The sequence below is a fragment of the Gracilinanus agilis genome, chromosome 4, assembly GCF_016433145.1.
Source record: "Gracilinanus agilis isolate LMUSP501 chromosome 4, AgileGrace, whole genome shotgun sequence".
In the NCBI taxonomy this organism is placed as follows: Eukaryota; Metazoa; Chordata; class Mammalia; order Didelphimorphia; family Didelphidae; genus Gracilinanus; species Gracilinanus agilis.
The window spans coordinates 142029990-142054452 of record NC_058133.1 but is presented as its reverse complement, the minus strand read 5'-3'; the positions used below and the strand labels follow the sequence as shown (position 1 = coordinate 142054452).

The 24463-nt window shown below is 36.8% G+C and overlaps 1 protein-coding gene across 1 annotated transcript in view; it reads left to right on the top strand.

Annotated features, from left to right (window-relative positions):
- SDCCAG8 (SHH signaling and ciliogenesis regulator SDCCAG8) overlaps nucleotides 1–24463 on the top strand; it is a 268032-nt gene that overhangs the window by 163705 nt on the left and 79864 nt on the right. Inside the window, exons 16-18 of the mRNA XM_044673496.1 lie at nucleotides 6288–6415; nucleotides 8497–8605; nucleotides 20231–20362. Of these exons, the coding sequence (XP_044529431.1) occupies nucleotides 6288–6415; nucleotides 8497–8605; nucleotides 20231–20362 (369 nt within the window). The remainder of the gene's footprint in view (nucleotides 1–6287; nucleotides 6416–8496; nucleotides 8606–20230; nucleotides 20363–24463) is intronic.

Genomic DNA, 24463 nt, shown 5'->3' with positions numbered 1-24463 from the left:
AAACTTATTTTCCCCTAATAAAATAGGACTCTATTTGTAATGCCATGAAAATTCAATCTTATTTCTGATCCTTACTATTCTGTGTGACTATGAACAATTTATTAACTTCTCTGAGCCTGTTTCACCATCTGTAAAATGATAACTGTAGTGCCTATTTCATAGACTTGTTGATTAAATTAAGAAGTAGTGCTTTGAACTTTAAAATATTTTATAAATGTCACATTTTATCATTGATGTTTTTGTTTTGTGAAAAGTCTAGTTGCGTGTATTTGACTGAAGGCTCAGAGTCTCTAGAAGGCAATAACAAATAGGGGGATAATTTCCCTTAAATAAAAATGCTTTTGCTCTTGGCTCTGTCACTAACTAGATATGTGACTTTGGGTATCTTTCTTAACCTCCACTGACCTCAGACTCCTGTATAAAAGACCAGATGATCTCTAAGATCCTTCTCAAACCTAAAATTCTATGATTCTGTGAAACCTTTTAAACCAGAAAGAACATGTAGTAATAGCGGGTAGAAGAGATAACAGAAAAAAGGTAACTAAAAATACAAAAATAAGAAAATATCTATTTATTTTGGTGGTTTTTTTTTTCATTTTATTTTCATTTTCAGTTCCAAATTCTCCTCCTCCCTCTACCCCATCCCATACCCTTTGCGAAGCTGTAATAACTATAGGAAGCTACATGCTTATAACTTTATAAAGTACAAATGCAATTGTTAAAATATCACAATATTTTTCCTAGACAGATTGGACCTAGAGCATTACAAATTCTTTCCCAAATTCAAAGCACTCCCCAAGGATCTTCTTTTGGTTCTACAGAGTAATCTATGGCAGCCCTGATTCACCTTTTTCAAATTCAATAACTTAATATGAATGAAGAGGGAATTTAGAAATGATAGATCCTACTAGGAATCATGTTGCCAGTATTATCTATTATAATGTCATTCTTGGGGTCCTAATGCTTTCTTTTCAATAAAGCTCCAAAGCATTATAGCTTTTGGACAGCAGATTGTGTATAGCTGTGTTGTGAAAATTGTTTTTGACTATCTTTAATCATACTCATTTTCTGGAATGGATGGCCTCATTGTGGGAGGGTGCACACATATGTCCCATACCAGTGCAACATATTTGCATGGGGATTTAGCCATTCTTTTCCTTTCTCATACAAACATAACAGGATACTTCACACATATTTACAATACCATTCTTTCCCATTTTGTAGGAACTGAATAAAGCTGCATTAATTATTTTTTGTTATGAACTTGTCATACATTAACAAATTTGAACATGTTATTTAAAGAGCAGAAAAACTGGGATTGATTATGACACCTTAAATCTTTCACAAATAATTTAATTTTTAAAGTCTAGTACATTTAATGTGATTCCAACATTTCCTTGATTATCTGTGCACTTTTCTGAACTTTCTTCTCTTTTCTGTGTATTTTTAAATGCTGCAATCATAATATTTTTTCCTTTCTTATGTTGTTACTGTACACTCCCTTGTTCTCTCTTGCCCATCCCCTCAAAATAAATGTCTTCCCTTATAACAAATACATATAATTAGCAAAACCAATCCATGTTTTGTCTATGTTTGAAAAACGTCTAAATCATCAGATTAGTCAAAAAAGCATTTATTAAGTACTATATACCTGGCACTGGGCTAAGCACTGGGGAATCAAAGAAGGATAGGAATTCAGTCCCTAGGTGAAAGAGCTTTTATTCCAATGGGGCATACAACATGCAAATAACTATGTATGCAAAATATATACTCAGTGTAAAGAGAAAGTAATTTCAGAGGCCAGGGGAAGGTTGAGAGAGAGCCAGGAAAAGCTTCTTCCAGAAATTGGGATTTAAGGTGAACCCTGAAGGAAGTCAGGCTGATATCCAAGATAAGGAAAGAAAAGTGTAGAGTTGAGGGATAACTTGGGTGGGAGTAAGAACAAGTAGGCCAGTGTAACTAGATTGTAGAATCCATAGAAGGGAGGATTAAAGTTTTAAGAAGACTGGAAAGAGGTAGGAAGGAGCCATGTTTTTAAAGAGTTTAAAATGTCAACCAGAAATAATTGATTCTAGAGTTAATCAGGAGCCACTGGAATTTATTGAGTAGAGGCATGGCATGATAAGACATATACTTTAGGAAAATCATTTTGGCAGTAGAATGGAGGACAGATTAGGACTAAGGAAAGACTTAAAGCAGGCTATTGTGGCAGTCTAGGCATGTGGGAATGAGGTCCTGTACCAGCATGTGAGTAAAAAGAGAGAGATTCATGGGAGACATAGAGAAGGCAGAAACCACAAGGCTGGAGTTATAAGACTAGATGACAGGAAGCAGGATGGTGCCTTTTGACAGCAATGAGGAAGCTTGGAATTGAAGTTATTGAGCAGAAAAATTATGAGTTATGATTTCAACATGTTGAGTTGAATTGTCTTTGGGATATCCAGTTCAAAATTTCCAAAAAGGCAATTGGTGAATCAAGAGGAGGCAAAATAAGTTCAAGATATATTTCTGGGAATCATCTGCATAGAGATGATAATTGAACACATGAAAAGCTAATGATATTCAAACAAAATAGTGTAGAGGGAGAAGAAAAGAATGCTCAAGACAGAAGCTCGAGGGACATTCACAATTAGAGGAAATGGCTGGATAATATCCAGCAGAGATGAAGAAGGAACAGTTGGGCAAGTAGGAAAATCGAGAGGGGAAGAACCCAGAAGAAAGTGATGGACAGTGTCAAGGGGGTCTGAGAGGTTTACATTGGACAATTAAGAAATTATTGGTAACATTAGAGAAGACAGCTCAGTTGAATGAAACTGCAAGAGGGATTTGAAACTGCAAGAGGGGAGAAAGTGAAAAATTCAGTAATGGCTTTCTCAAGAAGTTTAGCTGTAAAAGCAAGAAGAGATATAGAGCAATAGAGCAGGTGGGTCTGATAGGCTCAAGTGAGGATTTTTTAAGAACAGAGAGACATAGATATATCTTAGGTAGCAAGGGGATGACAGGATAGCTTTCTGGAGAAGATGTGAGGGCTTAGGATCAGAAGTATATATCAAGAGTGTGTCTTTGTGAGAAGGGCCACCTCATGGGCTGAAAAGAGATAGTAAAAAAAATATTTGAGTGATGCAAGATGAAGGAAAAGGGGGAGCTTTCATTGAATGATCACTGTTTTTAAGTAAAGTATTTGTCAAGGTCCTCAGCAAAGGGTAGGAGGAAGAGATTCTTTAAGAGTCATGAGGAGGATCAAAAAGGTTTAGAATCAGTGCTCTGGTGAGTGAGATATTGAATGATTAGTGAGGTATAAAAAATTGCCTTGATGCACTGAGAATCCAGTTAGGAGTAGATAAAATTATACTCCACCTAGTTAGCATAATTTTATGAATTTTTCAGCCCTGTTAAACAGCATATGAATATCTGGTGCAAAGTAGATAGATGATGGGAATAATTCAAGATTGAAGTTTGGCAAAGTGTGATCAGTGGCAGGATAAAAGGAAAGGGTGTTTGGCTGTAGAGAATAGTATGTAGAGCTGAATTGTTTTACCAGGTAGCAAGATAGGAAAGGGAAGAGAGTGTATCTGATACAAGGTGATGGTCTAGATGGTAGAAATGAGAGGTGAAGAAATTGTAGGCCTCAATGAGAATAAATAGGAGATACAAGATAAAATGGAATGATGAGGACTCTTCAGTACCATTAGTCCATTACCTCTTTAATAGCACTTAGCATAGTGCCTGACACATAATAAACATGTTATCTAATATTTAGTATTCAACAAATCTGAGTTAAAATATCCTGGATTTAGCTTGTTACTACTTATTGTCCTTCCATTGTGAGCTCCTTGAGTGCAATGATCATCTTTTGCCTTCTTTGATATCCCAGGTCCTGGCCCATAGGAGTTACTTAATAAATTATTGATTGATTAATTGACTAGTTAACTGAGACTGATTTGAGGACCAAGAGATTCAAAGAATGACTCAGTTCCTTGTCTTAGTACAGCTTATTAGAACAATTAACCCAACACAGTGAAGAATTTGTCATTGGACAAGACTCTGAATATTGTTCAGGAAAATGTACTATGGAAACACCAGAAACACCTTGTAACAATTTCCCCCAAAGCACAGACCTTCAACATGAACCACAAAGATTCCATCTGAATAAAGCCCTGATGCATTATTATCTTGGGACAGATTGGTGCCATAACACTAAATATTGAACTACTGGAGCTATAGGAGCTAAAATGCCCAAACAATGCATTGGCCAATAATGCTGGCCTTTCTGAATTATTTATGTTTAGGTTGGCAAAGGCTATGCAATTAAAAACTTAATTATTAAACTAAAGAAGCATGAATGAGAAGTCCCTACAAACAGGCCAATATATGGAAATATCTCTAAGTCAGAAAGTGCTACTTCTTTTTCTTTAAACCCTCATAATATTTTATCCAATTTTTCTTCTTATATAGAACCAGACATATGTGTGTTGTGCTGATGTCACGTGACAATGTCATCTAGGCCATACTGATATCAATTGGTGAGATCATCTGAGGCTATCCCAACATTAGTAGAACATATTTGAGTTTGTTAATTCATTCCACTAACAAACTTATTAAAAATTAAACGTAATTTATTGCAGAGCATTGTACTGGTGCTGGGGTATAGTATAGTGAGCCAAGTAATACCAGATTGGAACCAATTTTGACCCACAGACAAATGGCTTGACCTTTCTGAGCCTCAGTTTCCCCATATCTACAAAGGGAATAATAGATTTGGAACTCTAAATCTGCAAGACAGTAGAGGTAAATGTTATAAGTGTCTCCTGTATGTCAGGTACTGGGGATGTGAAGACTTATCACCTCATTTTATAAATATCAGAACAGGCCCAAGGTCACACAGGTAGTAAGCCTCGTACAATGGGATTAGGACCTGTTTCTTCTAACTCCAGATCCAGGACTATTTCCATAACAACATGAAGATAGTTGACATGTATCATTTCATATCCTATATATCATTTATTATTTATCAATATCATTAATATTACATACCCAGATATAATGTTAGAATTTCAAAGTGTTATATGATAGCAATAGTATTTGCATGACCTATTTTTTTAGGAAAATGATTTCATATACTTCAAAGTGTTATTACTTATGAAATATTATTAATATAAAATATAGTCCTTAACCAGCATGGAAATTATAATCTAGCTGAGAATCAGCCAAAAACATAGATAATAAATATAATATATAATATTACATGATGAATTTAAGGAGGTATAAAACAAAATAAACTATGTGAAGTTCCTGTTGATTTCCTAAATGAATCCACACCCCTACCCAGCCCCTGTGACACCATCTCAAGAATAAAAGAAGCAATCTGTGACTTTTCTCCTTGTTCTCCTTTGAAATCCTCAAAAAAGAGATTTCATTGCACAACTTTGAGAGAGATGATATTCTCCTCACCCCACCCTGAGAGTTCCAACTTCATCTTTTCTTTATCTTTATTTAGCACAACGGGTCAATATGTGTAAGTGAAAACAGACCAACTTGGCGCTGCAGGATCATTGACTTACCCCTGGATGGATTCCCTCCCATTATTTCAGTTTTCATTAAAACTTTGTGATGTGAAAAGGGAGCCAGACTCTCAAGCTTCACCATAAGTTCATGCTATTTTGAATCACTGGCTCTTTCCACACCAGCATCAGAATAGGAAACATTTGGAGATGGCAGAAGATTAACTAAAGATGCAAAACACACTGCCATAATCACATAAGACTGCCCCAACCAATGCTCCAGCTATGCCTCAACTGCCATGAAAATCATAAGCCCTTCCCATATTCATCATTTGACTACTCATTGATATGACTATCATTGTGGAACTCTGTGCCTTCTGGAACATTGTTTTGCCTAACATTGTATTTGAAAGGACAAATTAAAATGAACATGTATTAATAAATAAGCTATATTAATGAATGAATATGTATTAATAAATAAAGCTATATTTTGAATGAGGGAGGTATCCTACAATTATTATTGAATGTATCGAAATAGTAAAGCCTTATTTTTATACTCTACTTTTTATCCATTTGAAGTTAGTTTGTGACATATGTTTGACATTGCAAGAGGTCATTTTTTTTTCCTCCTAAAAGAGAGAGGCCAGTTATATAGATGAAGATAGAATGCTTTTATGCTAAACTATTTATTATGTATCAGCTATCTGTGAGACAATGGGGGATTTTGTTTGTGGGGGCTTTGTGCATGTGAGTGCTAAATTTCTGTGTATTTCCTCTGTTTTATAGGCTGGAAAAAGGAAGCATTCAGCAGAGCTTTAGCAGTAACGCAAAGGCCCAAGCCCTTCAGGCCCAGCAAAGAGAGCAGGAGCTGACACAGAAGATGCAGCAAATGGAAGCCCAGCATGATAAAGCTGGTAGGTGGTCGGGAAGGATTAGAGCCTGGGCACTCGCTCACAAGCTAGGCCCACGCCTCACTGTGAAATGACATCAGGAACACCTGTAACCTTTGGCTGGCCGAAGGGAGCAGATGCTAACGACACCGGAGATTCCGAATTACATATTAGTTAGCGTTTAAAAGAGAAAATGGAAAGTATTGCCCACTGTCTGTTGATTTCAGAGTGCTGCTCTCACATCTGTTGCACCATCTGGATTATGAGTTTATTTACCTGTGTTCAAGAAACGTAAAGCTGAGAGAGACCACAACAAAGTAGAAAAACAAAGGGCTTGTTTTTGGCTGGATTTTCAGGCACACATGTTATATAAAGAAAATAGCATCAGAAGCTCTGCGGGAAATGCTCTGAGCTTACAGTTAAAGTCTCCTGAATAGCATTGAACAGTTCCCACAGTACACACATTATAGCTACTCTAAAAGCCTAATGAGTTTGCCTCAGCATCCAAACTGGAGAAAAGCTTTAGCCATTAATCGGTTCTTAATTCACTGTCGCAGCTGGATGTAATTCAGTGGCTCCAAATTGATATGTTCCTTTATTTAATCTTTGCAGCCTCGAACATTTTTAGCATTTGTATGTTCCCTTTCCCCCCGCCCCACCCCAATCTAGAAGGGATATTTAATCCTTTGCATTCTTCAAGTTATTGCAACTGCTGTTAAAATTCACTAATATAAGGCATTGACCACAGCTGGCAGCTTGGCTAAAAACTGACATCTTTCATCACGTTGGCTCCATTCTGTAGACTCAGTTGGCCAGTAACTCTTTACCTTTAATTTGGAAGTAAAATGCACTTTGAAACTATGCAGTTTGATTTGTTCAGTCAGAGCCTTCTTCAGTTCTTTTCAGGGTTGAGTTAGATATCTTTACAGTCAGTGTCAGTCAAACCAAGACAGCATTCATTGTTATAAGTTGATTGTCCCATTAACAGAGAAATTTTATTGTTCCACTTTAATGGACTGAGGTGGTTTGTTTGGTATTTCATATATCATCATTTACTAGTTACCTCATAACCAAACCCTATATATATTTTATTATATGCTTCATCTAGAATTGATAATTACCACAGTTTGTGTACTCAGATTTTAATACCACCTATGTAGCTCTCATTTCCTGGGTGAATAATTACCTAACAGAGCTTAATTAAATAAACTAGTTCCATATAAAGATTCTATCTGTACCATTTTGATCTACATAATCACCTCTTCCAATTAAACATTTTTTTAAAAATATTTTCATATACTGGCCTCCAGCCAACAACAATAAATTCTGACCAGACTTAACCTAATAGGTATTTTGCCACCAACATGAGAGAGAGGAAATTATGGGATAAAATTGTTCCAGGCTGCCACTGCTACCAGAGGCCTGGTGATTACAGAGCCCTAGGCAGAGCCTCTGAAGGCTTGATCAGGATAATTTACCATTTTTAACACCTCTCTGAACACATTTCTTTTTACAAGTCATTTCCATTTCTTTAACTGCTCTAAGTTTTTGAAGTAAGTCTTACCAAAGCAGAATTCCAAGGCAAAAAATAGTACAGGGGTTTGGGGGGATGGGGGAGGCGGGGAGGTGCAGAGGAGGTGAGGGTAAAACAAATCCTTTCTTCTTCAAAATTGAGAAATAAAAAGACTGTGCAACAAGGAGAACCTGTGAGCACATGTGATTCTTGAAGTGACTGAATCACACTAAAAAATTATTCAATAAGTTTCATTTACCTCAGTCTATATTTATGAACAACTAATTATTGAATACCTTGAATTTATAGACAAATAATCATTGTAACTATCTAGCATTAATACATTTATCCTTAACTCTCTAAAGGTATTTTAATAATTTTTTTAAGATGTTGGTCACCATATATATGGTGGAGGCCTTGTTGTGTGATGCTTATAAAATTGAAAGCCTCAGATTTATAGGAAAGTAAAAAATGTCCTTTCACCTAAGGACCACTGAAAATGACCTATGGAAAATAGGGTGGCAACACTGCAAAGCTTCTACTGTAATCATCTTAATTGCATGGGTGGGGGGGTATTTATTATTGTTCCTAGAAAATGAACGATTTTCATTGCTGAGCTCCCAGAATGCATTTATGGCCAAGTTGAAAGAAGAATGCTGTATGTTAGCCGAGAAATTGGAAGAAATTACGGACAAAAGCAGGTAGGCCACAAGAGATCATAAAATATTTTATTAAAGAAAGATTTAAATTTATTAATTAATTACAAATTAATTAATTTCTCCTTAAAATTCTACTATTTATCTTCTGAAAAGTAGAACAAGCATTTTTTCCCACCCCCTCTGTATTTAGTGGTATTGTCTCTTAGGGAAGCTAATATTCTTTATGATTAATACTTTTCTTGTTTTGACTGTTCCTTAATATACTTGGATTGCTGTTTTTTGTACTTGTGCATGTTATGTGTATTGTTAATGTTTATCGTTCCAAAACAGATATAAGAAATGAGTGATTACAGAAAACAAAGTCTGAGAAGGAAAATTACTTATTAAAATATGCCAGTGCATGGGGGCAGCTGGGTGGCTCAGTAGACTGAGAGCCAGACCCAGAGACGGGAGGTCCTGGGTTCAAATCTGGCCTCAGACACTTCCTAGTTGTGTGATCCTGGGGAAGTCACTTAACGCCCATTGCCCAGCTCTTACCACTCATCTGCCTTAGAACCAATACACAATATTGATTCTAAGACTGAAGGTAAGGGTTTAAAAAAATATATGCCAGTGCACAAAGGAGTCTGTGATTTCATGAGCATGCAGGAACTCTCAACTAATGTCAGTAGGAACTCACTCTTTCAAGTGGCATAGATGCCACTTTTATAAATCCTGGTAGATTAAAATAATAATAATAACTATCATAGCATTTTAAGGTCATTTGGTCTTCACAATAACCCTGTAGATAAATCCTAGGAAATTGTTGCCTGAAACACTGAGAATTCAGGTGACTTACCTAGGGCTGTTCAGGTGGTTGAGAATTAAAGGATGGATTTGAACCCATCTTTCTGAGTCTGTCTACTGCCTCTCCTTTTGCCAAAGATTCCTACAGAAATGTGGTAAATATATTACATTAAAAAGTCAATTCTATGCTGCTGCTATTAGAATTATTTCCAGTGAACAAATAAGAAATAACTTTTAGTCATGATATGATTTCAGTGAATTGCGAGGGTTTCGATAGAAAGGGGCTGGAGGTGGGTAATGATTTTAAATGGCAAAATCGTTCCTGAAATGTGCTGTATGATAGAAGAAACAACCAGAAGAAGTGCCAATGCTCTATTGTAGCTTTTTTATGAATTTGGACCTTTATATGAATTGTTTTCCATGGTTTTATAGCCAGCCATATGTTCCCAGAGAATATTTATTTTTTTCCTTGGTTAGGTTAAGCACTATAATCAATCAAGTATTTATTAAACACCTACTTATATAAACTCTAGATGTTTTTAATTAAATAGAATTAACACAACTTTGAAGGTGCTTAAGAAGGAACTGGGCTACCAAGACTCAAGTCTGACACGAATTAGCTGGTAGTCATAGTTAAGTCAATGAGCCTCCTTGGCAGCCTCAATTTTCTCATCCACAAAACAAGGAGTATGGAGTAGGTGATCCCATCCCTAAAATTTCTCCTAACTGCAATATTGTCTAATTCTTACTAAATGTAATTTGAATATAGACAAGATTTCATGGAAGAGTCAAAAATTTATTAAGCATTATAAAAGAGAAAGTCAAAAGAAATGTCACCTAATGATCTGATAAAATAATACAGGTGACTCTAGGGATCTGCATCTCTTCTATTTCTTTCTTTGGGAGGGAGGACTTTTCCCCCCAATTTATTCAAAACACCTTAACAAATAAACCAATGTTTTATGGATCAGTATTGAAAAAGAAAAATCCAGGAGGAACAGAACATGGCTGCTCTCTGGCTACTTTCTCTTGAATCTCCAACATCAATACACCAACCTAACAAATGGCATCTCTCCTGGGTACCTTCAAGATCCAGGAGTGCCACAAAGGCCTTGCTCTTTCCTCTTACAGATTCTATGCATGATCAAAGTCCCTTTTAACTGATTAGAAGATACAGTGGTCAGTTTTGAGTAACCAGAAAAAAAATATGAGGAGCAGCTATGTGGTTCAGTGGATAGAGAACCAGACCTGGAGATGGAAGGACCTAGGTTCAAATGGAGTCTCAGACACCTCCTAGCTCTATGACCTTGGGTGAGTCACTTCACCCCCATTGCCTAGCCCTTACCACTCCTTCAGCCTTGGAACCAATATTTAGTATCAATTCTAAGAAAGAAGGTAAGGGTATTTTTAACAAAGAAAGAAAAAGAAAAGCATATGATCCTCAAAACTGATTTCAAAGGAAACTCAGGCAGGACACAAGGAATTCTGAGGTTGGCACTCTGTCAAGCAAACATGGACCATTTAGGGAACATGTTAATTAATGGCAATTGAGAACAAGCAAGAAAGATACTTATACCATTTTAGCAAACTAATTAAATGGCTTGGTTTTTTTTTGGGGGGGAAGGCATAAAGTGGCTTAATACCTTGACTTCTAATGATTATAAATGTGGTGAGGTCAGTAGGAAATAGTTTGCTTCTCAAAGAAACACCATCCTAAACATTTTTGTTGCTTTTTTTTCTGATTGGAGACATATGATTTACTTTTATTGGTCCAGGATAGATGCATCTACCAAAACATATACACCTTACATTTAATTAAACGTTTTTTTTATTATTTATGCTTTGGATTTTCAGCTCACTAAGTAACTGTCATCATCTTAACTTGCCCTTACCACCACCCCTGCTTTAATGAGGCATAATCAGACAGAAGTAACTATTTAAAAGAGTGATACTGCACTTCATTTGCTAATCCTTTGAAAACAAGTCAGTGAACTAGCACAATAGAAAACAAAAATTCTGGCCAAGTGATGGTAATAGAACTTCAGGGAAGAATAACGGCATAGATGGTCAGTCCTTTATGGGGAGGAGAGCAGGCTGGGCAGGCATGGATTTCCTGAGATCTGGAGCGCCCCCAGGGGAAACTATGTCCGGGTCACCAATGATGAATCTTTCTCCCACCTCTTTCCTTTTCCAATCTGTTCTTTTAAAACTTTGTGCCTTTCGGTTCCTCCAGCCTCAGCTTTCCCCAGCTCTGGTTTTGACATAGTAGCCGTGGCGGTGGCAGTAGTAGTAGTAGTAGCAGTAGTCAATAGCTAGCATTCCTCAGCACTTATTGTGTGCCCAGCACTGTGCTAAGTGCTTTACAATTTATTATCTTACTTGATCCTCACTGCAACCCTGGGACATTGGTCCTGTTATTATTCCCATTTTACAGATGAGGAAAATGAGACAAACAGGTTAAGTGATTTGTCCAGTCACACAGCTAGTAAGTATCTGGGGCTAGATTTGGACTCAGGTTTTCCAGACACCCTACCCAGGGCTTTTCTATTGCACTACCTAACTGCCCCAGTAACCTGGTTCTACTCTCAGTGGAGTCTCCTGTGTGTTGTCTCTGCTTCACCTCAGAATCTGATCTCCTAATTTCTGATCTTAATTCCTTAATCCCTATATGTCAGAATGGTTTTGATAATCTGGATTTCGGCCAGACAAGAGTTCATCCTATTTGTGGTTCACCTTGCCAAAGAGGCTTGAATTCTTTACAGCTGTAAAAATAGAATAAAACCTTGTTTTCAAAGTGTTTTACCATGACTTTGAAAGTGAATTTTTGATTCATTTAATCAGCAATTTATTTGATTCCTAATATGTATTGTGTAAAAGCTGCAATATAATCAGTGATTTGTATCAATATATATATATATGCATATGTACATATACATATATGTGTGTGCATATGTGTGTTTTCATATATTCCAAATCTGATGGTCTTTTCTTAGTGCTCCCCTTTCTTGACTTCTCCATAGCTTTTGCCACTCATAATTGCCCTCTCCTCCCCTGGATCAAGCTCGCCCCACTCCAGTCCATCCTCTACAAAGCTGCCAAAGTGATTTTTCTAAAGTCTAGGTCTTCTCATGGTACTCCCCTACTCAGCAAAATCCGGCCGTTCTCTGTTGTCTCTGGAATAAAATATAAACTTCTCCATAAAAGCTCGTGTTCAGCAAATGCTCGCTGATTGACTTCCCTCTCATCCTGCCATCGACCCATGATTGTCAGGTTGGTTAATTGGTTTTTCCTTCATCTCCAAATTCCATAGTGACAAAAGGGGTTGACTTTAATTTTGGAAACATGTTTTTTTAAAGGCGTTGAGGAGCCCCTAAACTAATAATAATAACTAGGGGCATACGTACGGGATGTTCAGGGAAGACGAGCACCCCTGGCGAAAGGGCTTGCTGAGCCCCTCTCAGTGTTGCTCACCCACCTTTGGTAGCTGTAGCAGGCACAGGGGCCACGTCCTGGTACAACCTTCTTGGCAGACAGGCGAAGGCAGGCTTGAAACCTGATGGCCGTCTATGGGCATGTCTCCCCCAGGCACAGGAAGACTTCTGGCGGAATGGACAGGTGAGAACAATTTGGTTCAACCTTGAAGGCAGCTGAGGCAGACTCTGCGGAGCACTTAGAGCTCCATCAGACAACCAAGATACCAAGATCATCCCCTGCACCTCAGGGCCATTGTCAATCGCCCTGACTTTTGTCCTGCCCCAGGACTTTGGTGACTCTGTGCAACGCTGTCTCACTAAAATCCAATTTATTTACCAATCAATTCATCACCCTCATGGTGTCATTAGTCTTCTTCGAAATTAAGGCTCAGTAAAACAATAATAGCTAGCATATACATAGCATTTTAAGGTTGCAAAGTGCTGTACAAATATTTCATTTGATCCTCTCAACAGCCCCAGGATGCAGACTAAAATCTCCATTTTAAAGATGAGGAAACTGAGGCAGGCAGTGGCTAAGTGACCTGCCCAGGGTCTAGGAGCTAGTTAAGTCTGAGAAAGCAATTGAATTGACTCTGAGTTCAACCCTCTATGCATTCTGGCACCTAAGCGGCCTCACATTTTATAACCTCACAAAATGTAATTTTCTGTACTCCTGTTTGAGTCAGTCTTTTTCCTTTTGAGGAAATTCATCATGAACTTGGAATCATAGGATCCTACCTTTAGAGATGGACTCTAACTTCTTTATTTTAGAGGTAAAGAAACAGGGTTAAATAACTTGCCCAGGGGGCAGCTGGGTAGCTCAGTGGAGTGAGAGTCAGGCCTAGAGACAGGAGGTCCTAGGTTCAAACCAGGCCTCAGCCACTTCCCAACTGTGTGACCCTGGGCAAGTCACTTGACCCCCATTGCCCACCCTTACCAATCTTCCACCTATGAGACAATACACCGAAGTACAAGGGTTTTAAAAAAAAAATAAATGACTTGCCCAGGATCACATAGCTACTAAGTGTCTGAGGCCATAATTGAACTCGTGAAGATGAGTCTTCTGGATTCCAAGCCCGGTGCTCTCTATGCTTCATCACCTTGCTGCCCCAGTAAGCGGTTCAGGTGGAATTTAAACTCAGGAACTCTGAATCCAAAACCTTCATTCTTCCCACTGCACCAGGCTCTGCAATATGATATTTGCATACCCACGTTCCAAGTTCCAGTTATAATAGTTTTGTAAAAGCCATCTTTAGTAAATACTTCTAGATTTAGTTCCTATCATACCACAAATCAATGATGTGGGGTTTGTTTATTTATCTTTTTTTCTTCGTCTCCAAATTCCATAGTTATAATAGAGTTTGAGTTTAATGGGGAAATATGTTTTTTAAACATTTTTTTGAGGAGTCCCTAAAATAATAACAATAGGTAGGGGAGTATGAGATGTTCAGGGAAGACTAGCACCTTAGTTGATCTCTCTGAGCCTCAATATTCCTGTTCTATAATATCATAGAATATCATAGCTGGAAGGAATTTCAGTGGTCCTCTAATATAACTGTAATATAAGAACTAATGCCCATACTACTTGCTTTACAAAAAGATTGTGTGAAAATCAAATGTGAGTCCTATTATGTAAAACTTTAAAATGCTATGGTAATAGGAGCCATTGTTATTTTCATCCTGTCTTCTATTGTCTCCCATAGATAAGGAAGCAAGAATTTCAGACACCAAAAATCCCACAGAAATTAAAAGGCAACAAAAGAGACAAATAAAGAGAATGTCATTTTGTTTTATTTTGTCTTTAGGCTCACCACTTGATTTCTTTTAAGCCTGAGGATGTGATCTCTGTTTACATGGCATTTCCATTTTTTGCTTTACAGAGAATGGACTCCATTCTGCTTTTAGGCTCCTTGGGAGAAACACATGTAAAGACTAAAATAATCAGCTTTGTATCAAAAGGCTCAAGATTATTTTTTTTAGATACTTGTTTCCCTTTTTATCATACAGGAACTCACTTGAATCTGAATAGATCCTATGCCTGATTTCAGAAGTTCTTCATATTCATTGTGGTTTGAAATAGACACATTTCTTAGTGTTTTTAAATACCTCAGACTGTTTTGCTTTTATGTAAACATGGACAATGACTAATAAGTGAATGAATGAATGAATCTTTTTAATATTTTAACTGTCTGGTGCCTGAAAATTTTTATTTTAGTGCAATGGGAGATTTCCTTCTAGACTTTCCTGAAGGGGGGGATTTGATAAATTCTCATGAAAGGTGATACTTGTTATATATGTCTCACCAAAATTAAAAGCATATAATTGCTTTGAAGAGCTCTTTTCCTTCAGATGTTTCAGTGATACATTTCTGTGTTACTTGAAATTCACGATTCATTTTAATTTAAACGATCTGTTTTGCTTACTCATAGACCTGGTTAGTTGAGCACATATCAGACAGAAACAGCAGGAAAATTGTCAGATTGGCCTTTTCATCTCTTTATATTCCTATCTAGTTTGCCACCCTTGTGGCTGTAGGCTGTACTGAAAAAGGATTTTCAGTTGGTTTCATATGCCTGTACATGGTAAGCTTTAGTAGCTTGACTTTTGGGACATATTATATATCTCCATTTTCTCTAAAGTCGACATTAAGCTTCTTGAAAACTGACTTTGTCTTCTCTTTATAGTTCTGTGTACAAAACACAGTCCATTGTACCCAGTGCTCTGTGAAGGTCCTGGGTGTGTGTTTGTGTAAGTATTTGTGTGTGTGTGAATGAGAGACAGACAGACAGACAGACAGACAGACAGACAGACAGACAGACAGACAGACAGGAGAGAGAGAGAGAGAGAGAGAGAGAGAGAAATTCCATCTAACACTGAAATTCTTTAGATTCTTTGTTCTGCTTCCTGTATGCAAGTGGCATCCTGGATAGAGAGCCCTGAGGGGGTAGTCAGGATGGAATCATGCCTCAGGAGGTTCTTACTACTTACTAGCTGGGCTACTTTGGTCAAGTCACTTATACTCTTTTTTCTCCTCTGTAAATCAGAGAGAGTAAATGGTTGTCCAATGAATAAAGCATCAAGCCTGGAGTCTGGAAGACCAAAGTTCAAATCCAATCTCAGATATTTACTTGTGTGACCCTAGGCAAGTCACTTAACTTCTGTAAGCTTCAATTTCCTCATCTGTAAAATTGGGATAATAACAGTAATAAAATATCTTATAACACGTTAGGGCAATTATGTGATCAATATATAAATGTACTTTGTAAAAAAAATCAGAAAAAAGACAAATTCATGTTATTAAAAGATTTCAAAATGATCTAAGTAATAATAGTACCACCCAAGGTTGTCACAAGGACCAAGTGAGATGATAATTATTTAGTGCTTAACCTAGTGTCTAGCACATAATAAGGGCTGTACAAATGTTAGCTGTTATTATTAATATTATTATTAATAACACTTTCACAGGGTTTTTGTGAGGATCAAATGAATGAGTGTATGAAAAGAGCTTGACATGCCCTAAAAAGATATAAAAATGCCAGCTCTCAGTATTTTATCATACGCATTATTATTAATGTGCCTGTTACATTATTAAAGTAACATTAATAGTAATATTTACTGTTATTACATGGAACCTATAACAATAGACACATGCTGGCACATGCTACAGTTGTAAGTTTGTTTCAACATTTTGCTGTCATTCTATCAGTGTGACTTTCCCTTTGGAAAGGCATTTTCCTTCCTCTTCTCCCCATTCACAAATCTGAATCAGTAGTAAAACTTAATATTGATCTAAAAGCTGACTTTAGGAGATTGTTGCGAGATGCACCACTCGGAGGAGCATCTCCCAGCTGGAGAGAGAAGAGCAAAGCCTTAGGCTTCCAACTCTGCCCCCCCCCCCCAAAAAAAAAAACCCTTTAGTATTTATAAGTGTAAAGGAATGGCAGCTAGCTGAAGTCTGTGTGGTTTTGCTTCTTTTTTTCTGTGATTGTCACTTTCTGAGTTGCTAAGCTTGTGGATTGATGTCTAATACTGCCCATTGTGTATTTGTGATTTGCGTTTTGTAATTAAGGGAAACAATGGGAGTCCATTGGGTCTCATTATATATAATGGTTGGTTTAATTTGTTTCACTTCTATCTTGTTAATTGTAAATTGATCATTAAGATTTGAATTCTAATCTGTCACCAGGGTTGTGAGTATTGAAGCTAGAGCAATGATCCTGGTTTTAATCACTGATGATGAGAAACAAATTTTATAATTTTGGTACATATTGCAGTTCATATATTTTAACACTGTATTTTATGATGTTATAAATATTGTTAAATGACTTTTAGTGTAGTTTTACTGTGTGGACTATAATGTATAAATTATATTACTGTTTTGGCAACAGTAGGTATCCAACTGTGTGAGTTTAATTGAAGTAAAGAACACACACTCGGTTGAACTATTTTTCCTGCATGTTTGGTTGATGTTATCTTGGGATAAAACAGAAATTATACTCTACAGCAGGAGAATAACATTGGCCCATGAAAACAGTTACCAAAAAATAAACCAGGATCTAAAAGAATAAAAATTAAGGTACACCCCTTAAAAAGCAATCATCGTAATTCTAATTATAGTAATAAAATGTTATCTTACCACACGTGTTATTGCAATTATATGATAAATTTAGCTGCTTTGTAAAAAAAAAATCAGAAAAAAAACAATTCGTGCGTTAAAAGACTCCAAAGTGACCTAGATTTTCTAACAATAGTAGAATAGTATAAAGACTTTAACTATGCGACACTGTTTTCTTCCTGAAATATCTCTGTAACTTGGAAAAATTGGCTAGTAACTACAATCTCTTTAATTAGATGAACCCATTAAATACCTCTTATGAACAAGACACTGACTGTGTTGGGCATTAGAGATGCAAAGATAAAACTACACATATGCCTCGCCCTTGGGGAAGTTTCTAGTATAGTGGGAGAATATGATTGGCACATAAATAACTGTAATACAACTTAGAATACATTAAGTTCATAGAGGGGTTCAAAGAGAACAATCAACACGAGAAATCTAAGGAAGGCAAGAGATCTGGCACAACTGTAGTATTTTACAAACATTATCTCATTTGAGTCTCACAACAGCCCTGTCAGGGTATTATTATTCCCATTTTACAGATAATAAAATTGAGACTCAGAGGTGAAATGACTTGCCTGTGGTCACTGGTCACACAGCTGGCACTAGAGTCAGGTCTTCTGACTCCAAAGTCTGTGCTTTTTCTTCTACATCACAACTAAATTCTGTAAGTTGTAGTTAACTTTATACCTGCATGTTATATTGAAAGGACCAGATGTATTCTCCCTTTTATTTATTCCCTCCACATCATCATTAATGGATTCACAGTCATCTGTTCATCTTTTGTGATAGTAACTAGGAAAGTTCTGGTATAAATTAAAGATAAGAGTGAGGGGCCAGCAGGGGGAGAAAATGTAGTCAAAACTCTGGTCTAAGACAGGTGACCTGAAACTTTGGAGTTTGCTGAGAAAGAATATTGTTGTCCAAGAAGGTCTTGGAAGAGAAGTGACTTCCCAAGTCAGCTATCTAGATAAGCCAAATCTAATAAAACGAAATTAGTATGAATATCTATTTACTATCCATTTACTCCCACCTGTACATGGATTATCTGATTTTATCCTCTTGGGGAGCTCTCTTCCCTGAGGCATTTCACAACCCCCTCTTTTAAAAGCAGATTAGTCCTAGGGAGTTGAATGAAGCTCATAAATGCTATTTAATTCAAGATCAAATAGCTAGTAATTGTCTGAGGCAGAATTTTAATCCAAGTCTTCCTGATTCCAAACAAGCTCAGTGCTCTTGCCACTATTCCAGGCAGTGTCTTGAGTGAACTTTGATAAGTATATATCTTAAATCCTATACTTGAGCCAATGAATTCTATTTTGGATGTGCTGTTTAAGAGGCCTAACTCAGTTGGAAATATTCAATAAGCATTTCATGATAAATGAATGAATAGATTAATGAAAATACATTAAGTGCTTGCTGTGTTCTAGGTACAGCCCTAATGGAGATAATACAGTGCTGGAGCTCAGGGGAAAGAGAGTAGGGCTACAGATATAGATCTGAGTATCATCCACAGAAAGATGATAATTAAACTCATGGGGGCTGATGAGGTCATCTTTTAATCAACAAGCATTTATTGATTGATACTCTAAGTATCAGACACTGTACTGTGTGTAGAAGGTACAAACACGAAGAAAGAAGCCATCTTCTTTTTCAAGGAGCTTATATCCTAATGGGGAAGAGAAGTACGTGTGTGTGTGTGTGTGTGTGTGTGTGTATATATATATATATATATATGTAGAGAGAGAGAGAGAGAGAGAGAGAGAGAGAGAGAATGCAAATAAATATGAAACAGTTACATACAAGGTTACCTGGGAAGGAGGACTCTAGCAGTTGAGGAAAACAGGAAAGTCTCCAATTGTAGAAGGAGGGATGCTTGAACTCTTGTGAAAGAAGAATAAGATTTTATGTGATGGTTCTGCGGAAGGATTGGTTTCCAGGTATAGATAAATGGCTAGTACAAAAGCTTGGAAATTGTTGAGAAAAGGGGATAGATGGCAGTTCGGAGGCAGCTGGGTAGCTCAGTGGATTGAGAGCCAGGCCTAGAGACAGGAGGTCCTAGGTTCAAATCTGGCCTCAGACACTTCCCACCTGTGAGACCCTGGGCAAGTCACTTGACCCCCATTGCCTACCCTTACCACTCTTCCACCTAGGAGCCAATACACAGTATTGACTCCAAGACGGAAGGTAAGGGTTTAAAAAAAAAAAAAAGTAAATAAGCACCTACAAAAGGGAATGGAGCAGTTGCTATGCGGTCAATTACTCTGTATGTTGGCATTTTTTAAAAATGGATAAGATTAGATTTTTAATTGAGCTTTGATGTAAGATTGAAAGAGGCAAGGGTGACATACCTAAAAATTAAAAAAAATTGTTTATCATCTTGAGAACTGGCAATGTTGTTTCTTAAATTACTTTCAATTTTTTTTTCTAGAAATTAGGTCTGTTGAGCCATCTTTATTAAATGTAGAAGGAAGTAATGTAGTCATAATCACATCTGACATTTTCCCTGAGACAAACGGCTTTTAGAGTAGCTCATCTATTCATCTATACATCCAGCACTTTTCTGATATCTATAATCAACAAAGAACTTGACCTGGCAGTATGATTCCCACTGATATTTCTGATTTATCATTTGTCTCAGGTGTTGGGGGGGTATTTTTTGCATGTTGATTTAAACTTTTTTGGTTCTTTGTCTAGAATGGATGTTAATATCAAAAGTGTCTGGTAGATGGAGGCATAAGAGAATATAAAAGCTAGCTAGAACCGCCTTTTCTGATTTTACTTCTCTAGGTGTGAAGTTTCCAAGCTCAATCAGGAAAACAAATACATGACGGACCGACTGGAAAAGCTGCAGACCCGAAATAAAGAATTGGAAGATCAGTGTGTCCAACATGGGAAAATGCACGAAAGAATGAAGCTAAGGTAGTAAATTCTATTCATCAGTCCCCATGCATTGTATTGACCTCATTATGTTTGGAGAAAATTAGATGGCATGTGAGGAATAGTTGGAGCCATGCTCATTATATTTATTTATTTATTTTAATTTTAATTTTGAATATTATCCCATAGTTCCATGTTTCATGTTTTTTCCCTCCCCCCCCCCCCCCCCCCGCACGTGCTCATTATATTTAGAGGAAGTCATCACAGTGCCATTGCCTATATTTTATTTACTTGCCCATGTTTAGGCTGTTCTTTTCCTAAATGACAAAGGAAATTTATTTTCATTTTCACTATCCTCTAAAGACTTCGAATAAGATTCAATATGCAATGCTTTTGTAGGTTAGTTTTACTTTTTATTTGTGCTGATCATTGAATGAATCTTATTCTTAACCAATAAATGGTCAATGGGACGAGCCCATTTTGATGTTGCTTTTCTTCAGTGGGTTTTGCTTTGTTTTAAACAAGCATATTTTTATTTGAGGGGATATTGGGTGGTGTATTGGACTTAATGCCAGGAAATCCTTGTCTGAATCTCAGACATTTATTAGCTTGTGTGGTCAAAAGCAAGTCACTTAGGGAGCAGCTGAGTAGCTCGGTGGATTGAGAGCCAGGTCTAGAGACAGGAGGTCCAAGGTTCAAATCTGGCCTCAGACACTTCCCAGCTGTGTGACCTTGGGCAAGTCACTTTACCCTCATTGCCTACCCTTACCACTCTTCTGCCTTGGAATCAGTACTCAATATTGATTCTAAGGCGGAAGGTAAGAGTTTAAAAAAAAAAGGCAAGTCACTTAGCCTTCTTATTTGTAAAATGGTGAATAATGTGTAAAGGACCTACTATTCCAGTTGTTATGAAGCTCCAGTGATATATACTTTTAAAGAACTATATACGTGTTATCATTATCAATATTATTTATCTCTTTTGCATTATTTTACATTCATATCAAATGATTTTTTTTCAATAGCTGCTGTCAAGGCTTAAAATTACTTAACAGTAATTTGATCTCTTGACACCTCTTTCATAAAAAGCTTCTGATATTCCCAGGGAAAAGTAATTCCTTCCTTCCTGATTCTCCTCTTCTCCTCTGTTTTCAATGTTCAACATAGTGCCTGGAGCACTGATGGCAATCAGTGATTGTTGGTGGATTGTCTGACCTCTGCTGTATGTGTAATATTTTTCCAACTGTTAAAATAATTAAAATATATTTTGTACATTTCATCTCCAATTACATTTATAAGCTCCTTGAGAACAGAACAGCGATTGTGTTGATTTTCATCTTGGCATCTCTAGTGCCAACACAATGCTTTTTAGCATAGTACTTTGGTGAATTAATAATTTCATCAATATAGGTATTCTACCCACTGATGTAGATGCCATTATTTCTACTACCTTCTCATCTTGTGTGATTCTGTATAAAAGATTCTTTATAAAAGAATTCCCAGTATGCTCAAGGCCTTCTTCCTATTTCTTTTAGAATCCCAAATATGAAAGTGAGCTACTAGGTCTATTTCCCATCTGCTGTTCTTGCTACATAATCAGTCTACCTTTAAGTGCATCCTCCTATTGTCTTTCAGTTCTTTTCATGTACAAGTAACCTGCTGGTTACACCCTCTGTGCATCTTTCTGCTACCCTTTGGATTATTGTACAACTGGATACCCTTTGGATTATTGTACAACTGGATACCCTTTGGATTATTGTACAACTGGACAACATCACTGGAGAAATATTGGTGTTCCCAAGATGGGCAGTCCACAGGATTTAAAGCTGGAAGTCCATCTAGTAGGACTTCCTAATTTTTCAATGAAGCAGCTGATGCCCATAAAAAAAATTTACTTGCCAAAGATATTCCAGAGTTAAAAAGAAGAGCTGGGCTTTGAACCTATATCCTCAGATTCAACAACTAATTCAGCTATGTTTCTTTTAAGCTCCTACTATATCCAAGACCAGTTCCAGCCATCCTAGGTACTTATATTTTACTGGGAGAATTCAACAGATACACAGAAATAAATAGGAAGTATATATTTATTATACAAGGTGATTTCAAGAGAGCAAATACCCTTGAATAACTGAGCATGAGGGAATAAAGAAAAGCATCTTCTAGAAGGTAATACCTCAACTGTGCTCAAACTCTGACTTCTTTCTTCCTACCATCTAGTTGAGATCAACTGCACTAAGAGAGTGAGATTTATGCTATGCTTATTATTTCCCATCCACATTTGTGTAGCTTATTTCTGGCCCCAAAGTTTATTGAATTTTTAACTTGTAATATTTCACTTAAAATTATTGAACAGTATCTTGGGTTTTTTGGTGAATAATTTATCAAATTTGTTACAGTCACTTTTCATTCTATTTCTGTCTTCTGAGCTGTTAACATCTTCACCCAGCTTAGTGTGCCTGCATTCATAATGAGCATATTCTCAATTCTTTAATCTGTATCATAGATAAAAGCAGTAAATAATATCTATCTCAGATCAGTCCTTGTGAGACTCCTCTCAGCATGTTACCTACATCTGTCACAGTTTTTCCTCAGCTATTTCCCAGTGACACTGAGCCATTGATTACTAGTTTTTGGTTATGAACTTCACAAATGTCTTCTACCATTTCCTGTTTTTCTAAACATCTTGCTTTCTGCCCTCCGTAACCCCCAATTAAACTATGTGCATCTCCTGTCATATCCTTCCTTGAACACTGATGGAATCTTACAATACCTGATTGCTATAACCCTTAGTGTTCTTTCAGTTACCTACATCTTGTATGTGCCTTTTCCCATCTGTATGAGGTAACCTCCCATCACCTTTGTGAGATGATTTTATTTTCATTTTTTAATTCTCAACTTAAATAGAAAAAAATTTTACTTACAGAAGAAAAAAAAAGATTTTTTATGAAACCGTGAATCCTGTTTCATACTATTTGCTTTTTTTTAAAAAAAGTATATAACATCTACACATTACTTTGGAAACTGTCCTACTTATGTGATCTTTCTGAATTTCTGTTCTTTTCTTGTCATTTTAAAAGGTCTTCCAACAGTCATCATATTTGGAACAATCACTATTGCTAACCCTATCTTTGCCCCATTTCCTCAATTTAAAATTAAAAGGAGCCAAAAAAAAAACCTTCCAACATATAAGCATAATCAAACAAAACAAATCCACGTAGTGGCCTTCTATAGGATGTTTGCACCTGTGTCTATGACTTCTTACTCAGGAGGTGAACAGAATACATTATAGGTCTTCTAGAGACTTTATTGGTCATCTCATTGATCAGAATTCTTAAGACTTTCAAAGTTGCTTTTCTGTATACTGCTATAATCCACATATAAATTATTTTCTTGGTTATGCTTATTTCATTCTTTTTCAGTTCATTCTACCCAAGATTCTCTGAAATTGGCTCCATCATTTCCCATGGCACAATAATATTCCATTACATTCATAAGATCAAATTTGTTCAACCATTTGCTGATTGTAAGAAAGGCAATCTAGGGGGCAGCTGGGTAGCTCAGTGGAGTGAGAGTCAGGCCTAGAGACAGGAGGTCCTAGGTTCAAACCTGGCCTCAGCCACTTCCCAGCTGTGTGACCCTGGGCAAGTCACTTGACCCCCATTGCCCACCCTTACCAATCTTCCACCTATGAGACAATACACCGAAGTACAAGGGTTTAAAAAAAATACTAAAAAAAAAAAAGGCAATCTAAGACAGTCTCTTAGATTCCAGTTCTTTTCCTTTTTGCTCTCTTCTTCAGAATAAGAAAGTATGTTTTGGTTTTTGGAGAGCCAATTATTGGGTAAGGTTTATCCCTTTCACACTATTTATTCACTCTAATAGTTTCTTCAAAAGCTTTTATTTCATTTTTTATCTCTTACTTCATTTCTTTTTAATTTTTATGTAAGACCTATAGAGAATTCCTTTCTTCCTTTGAGTATCTACTTTGTAGTGGTTATGGAGTAACTCCCCTTTTGAATCTTTACATTTGCAATAACTTTTGATATTGGCTATTGCTTTCTTTAATTTGTTCATATCTTCCACTTTATTTCATGACTTAAACTTTCGTTCTAGAGTTCAGTTCTGCCATCTTTTGAACAGGGTGGT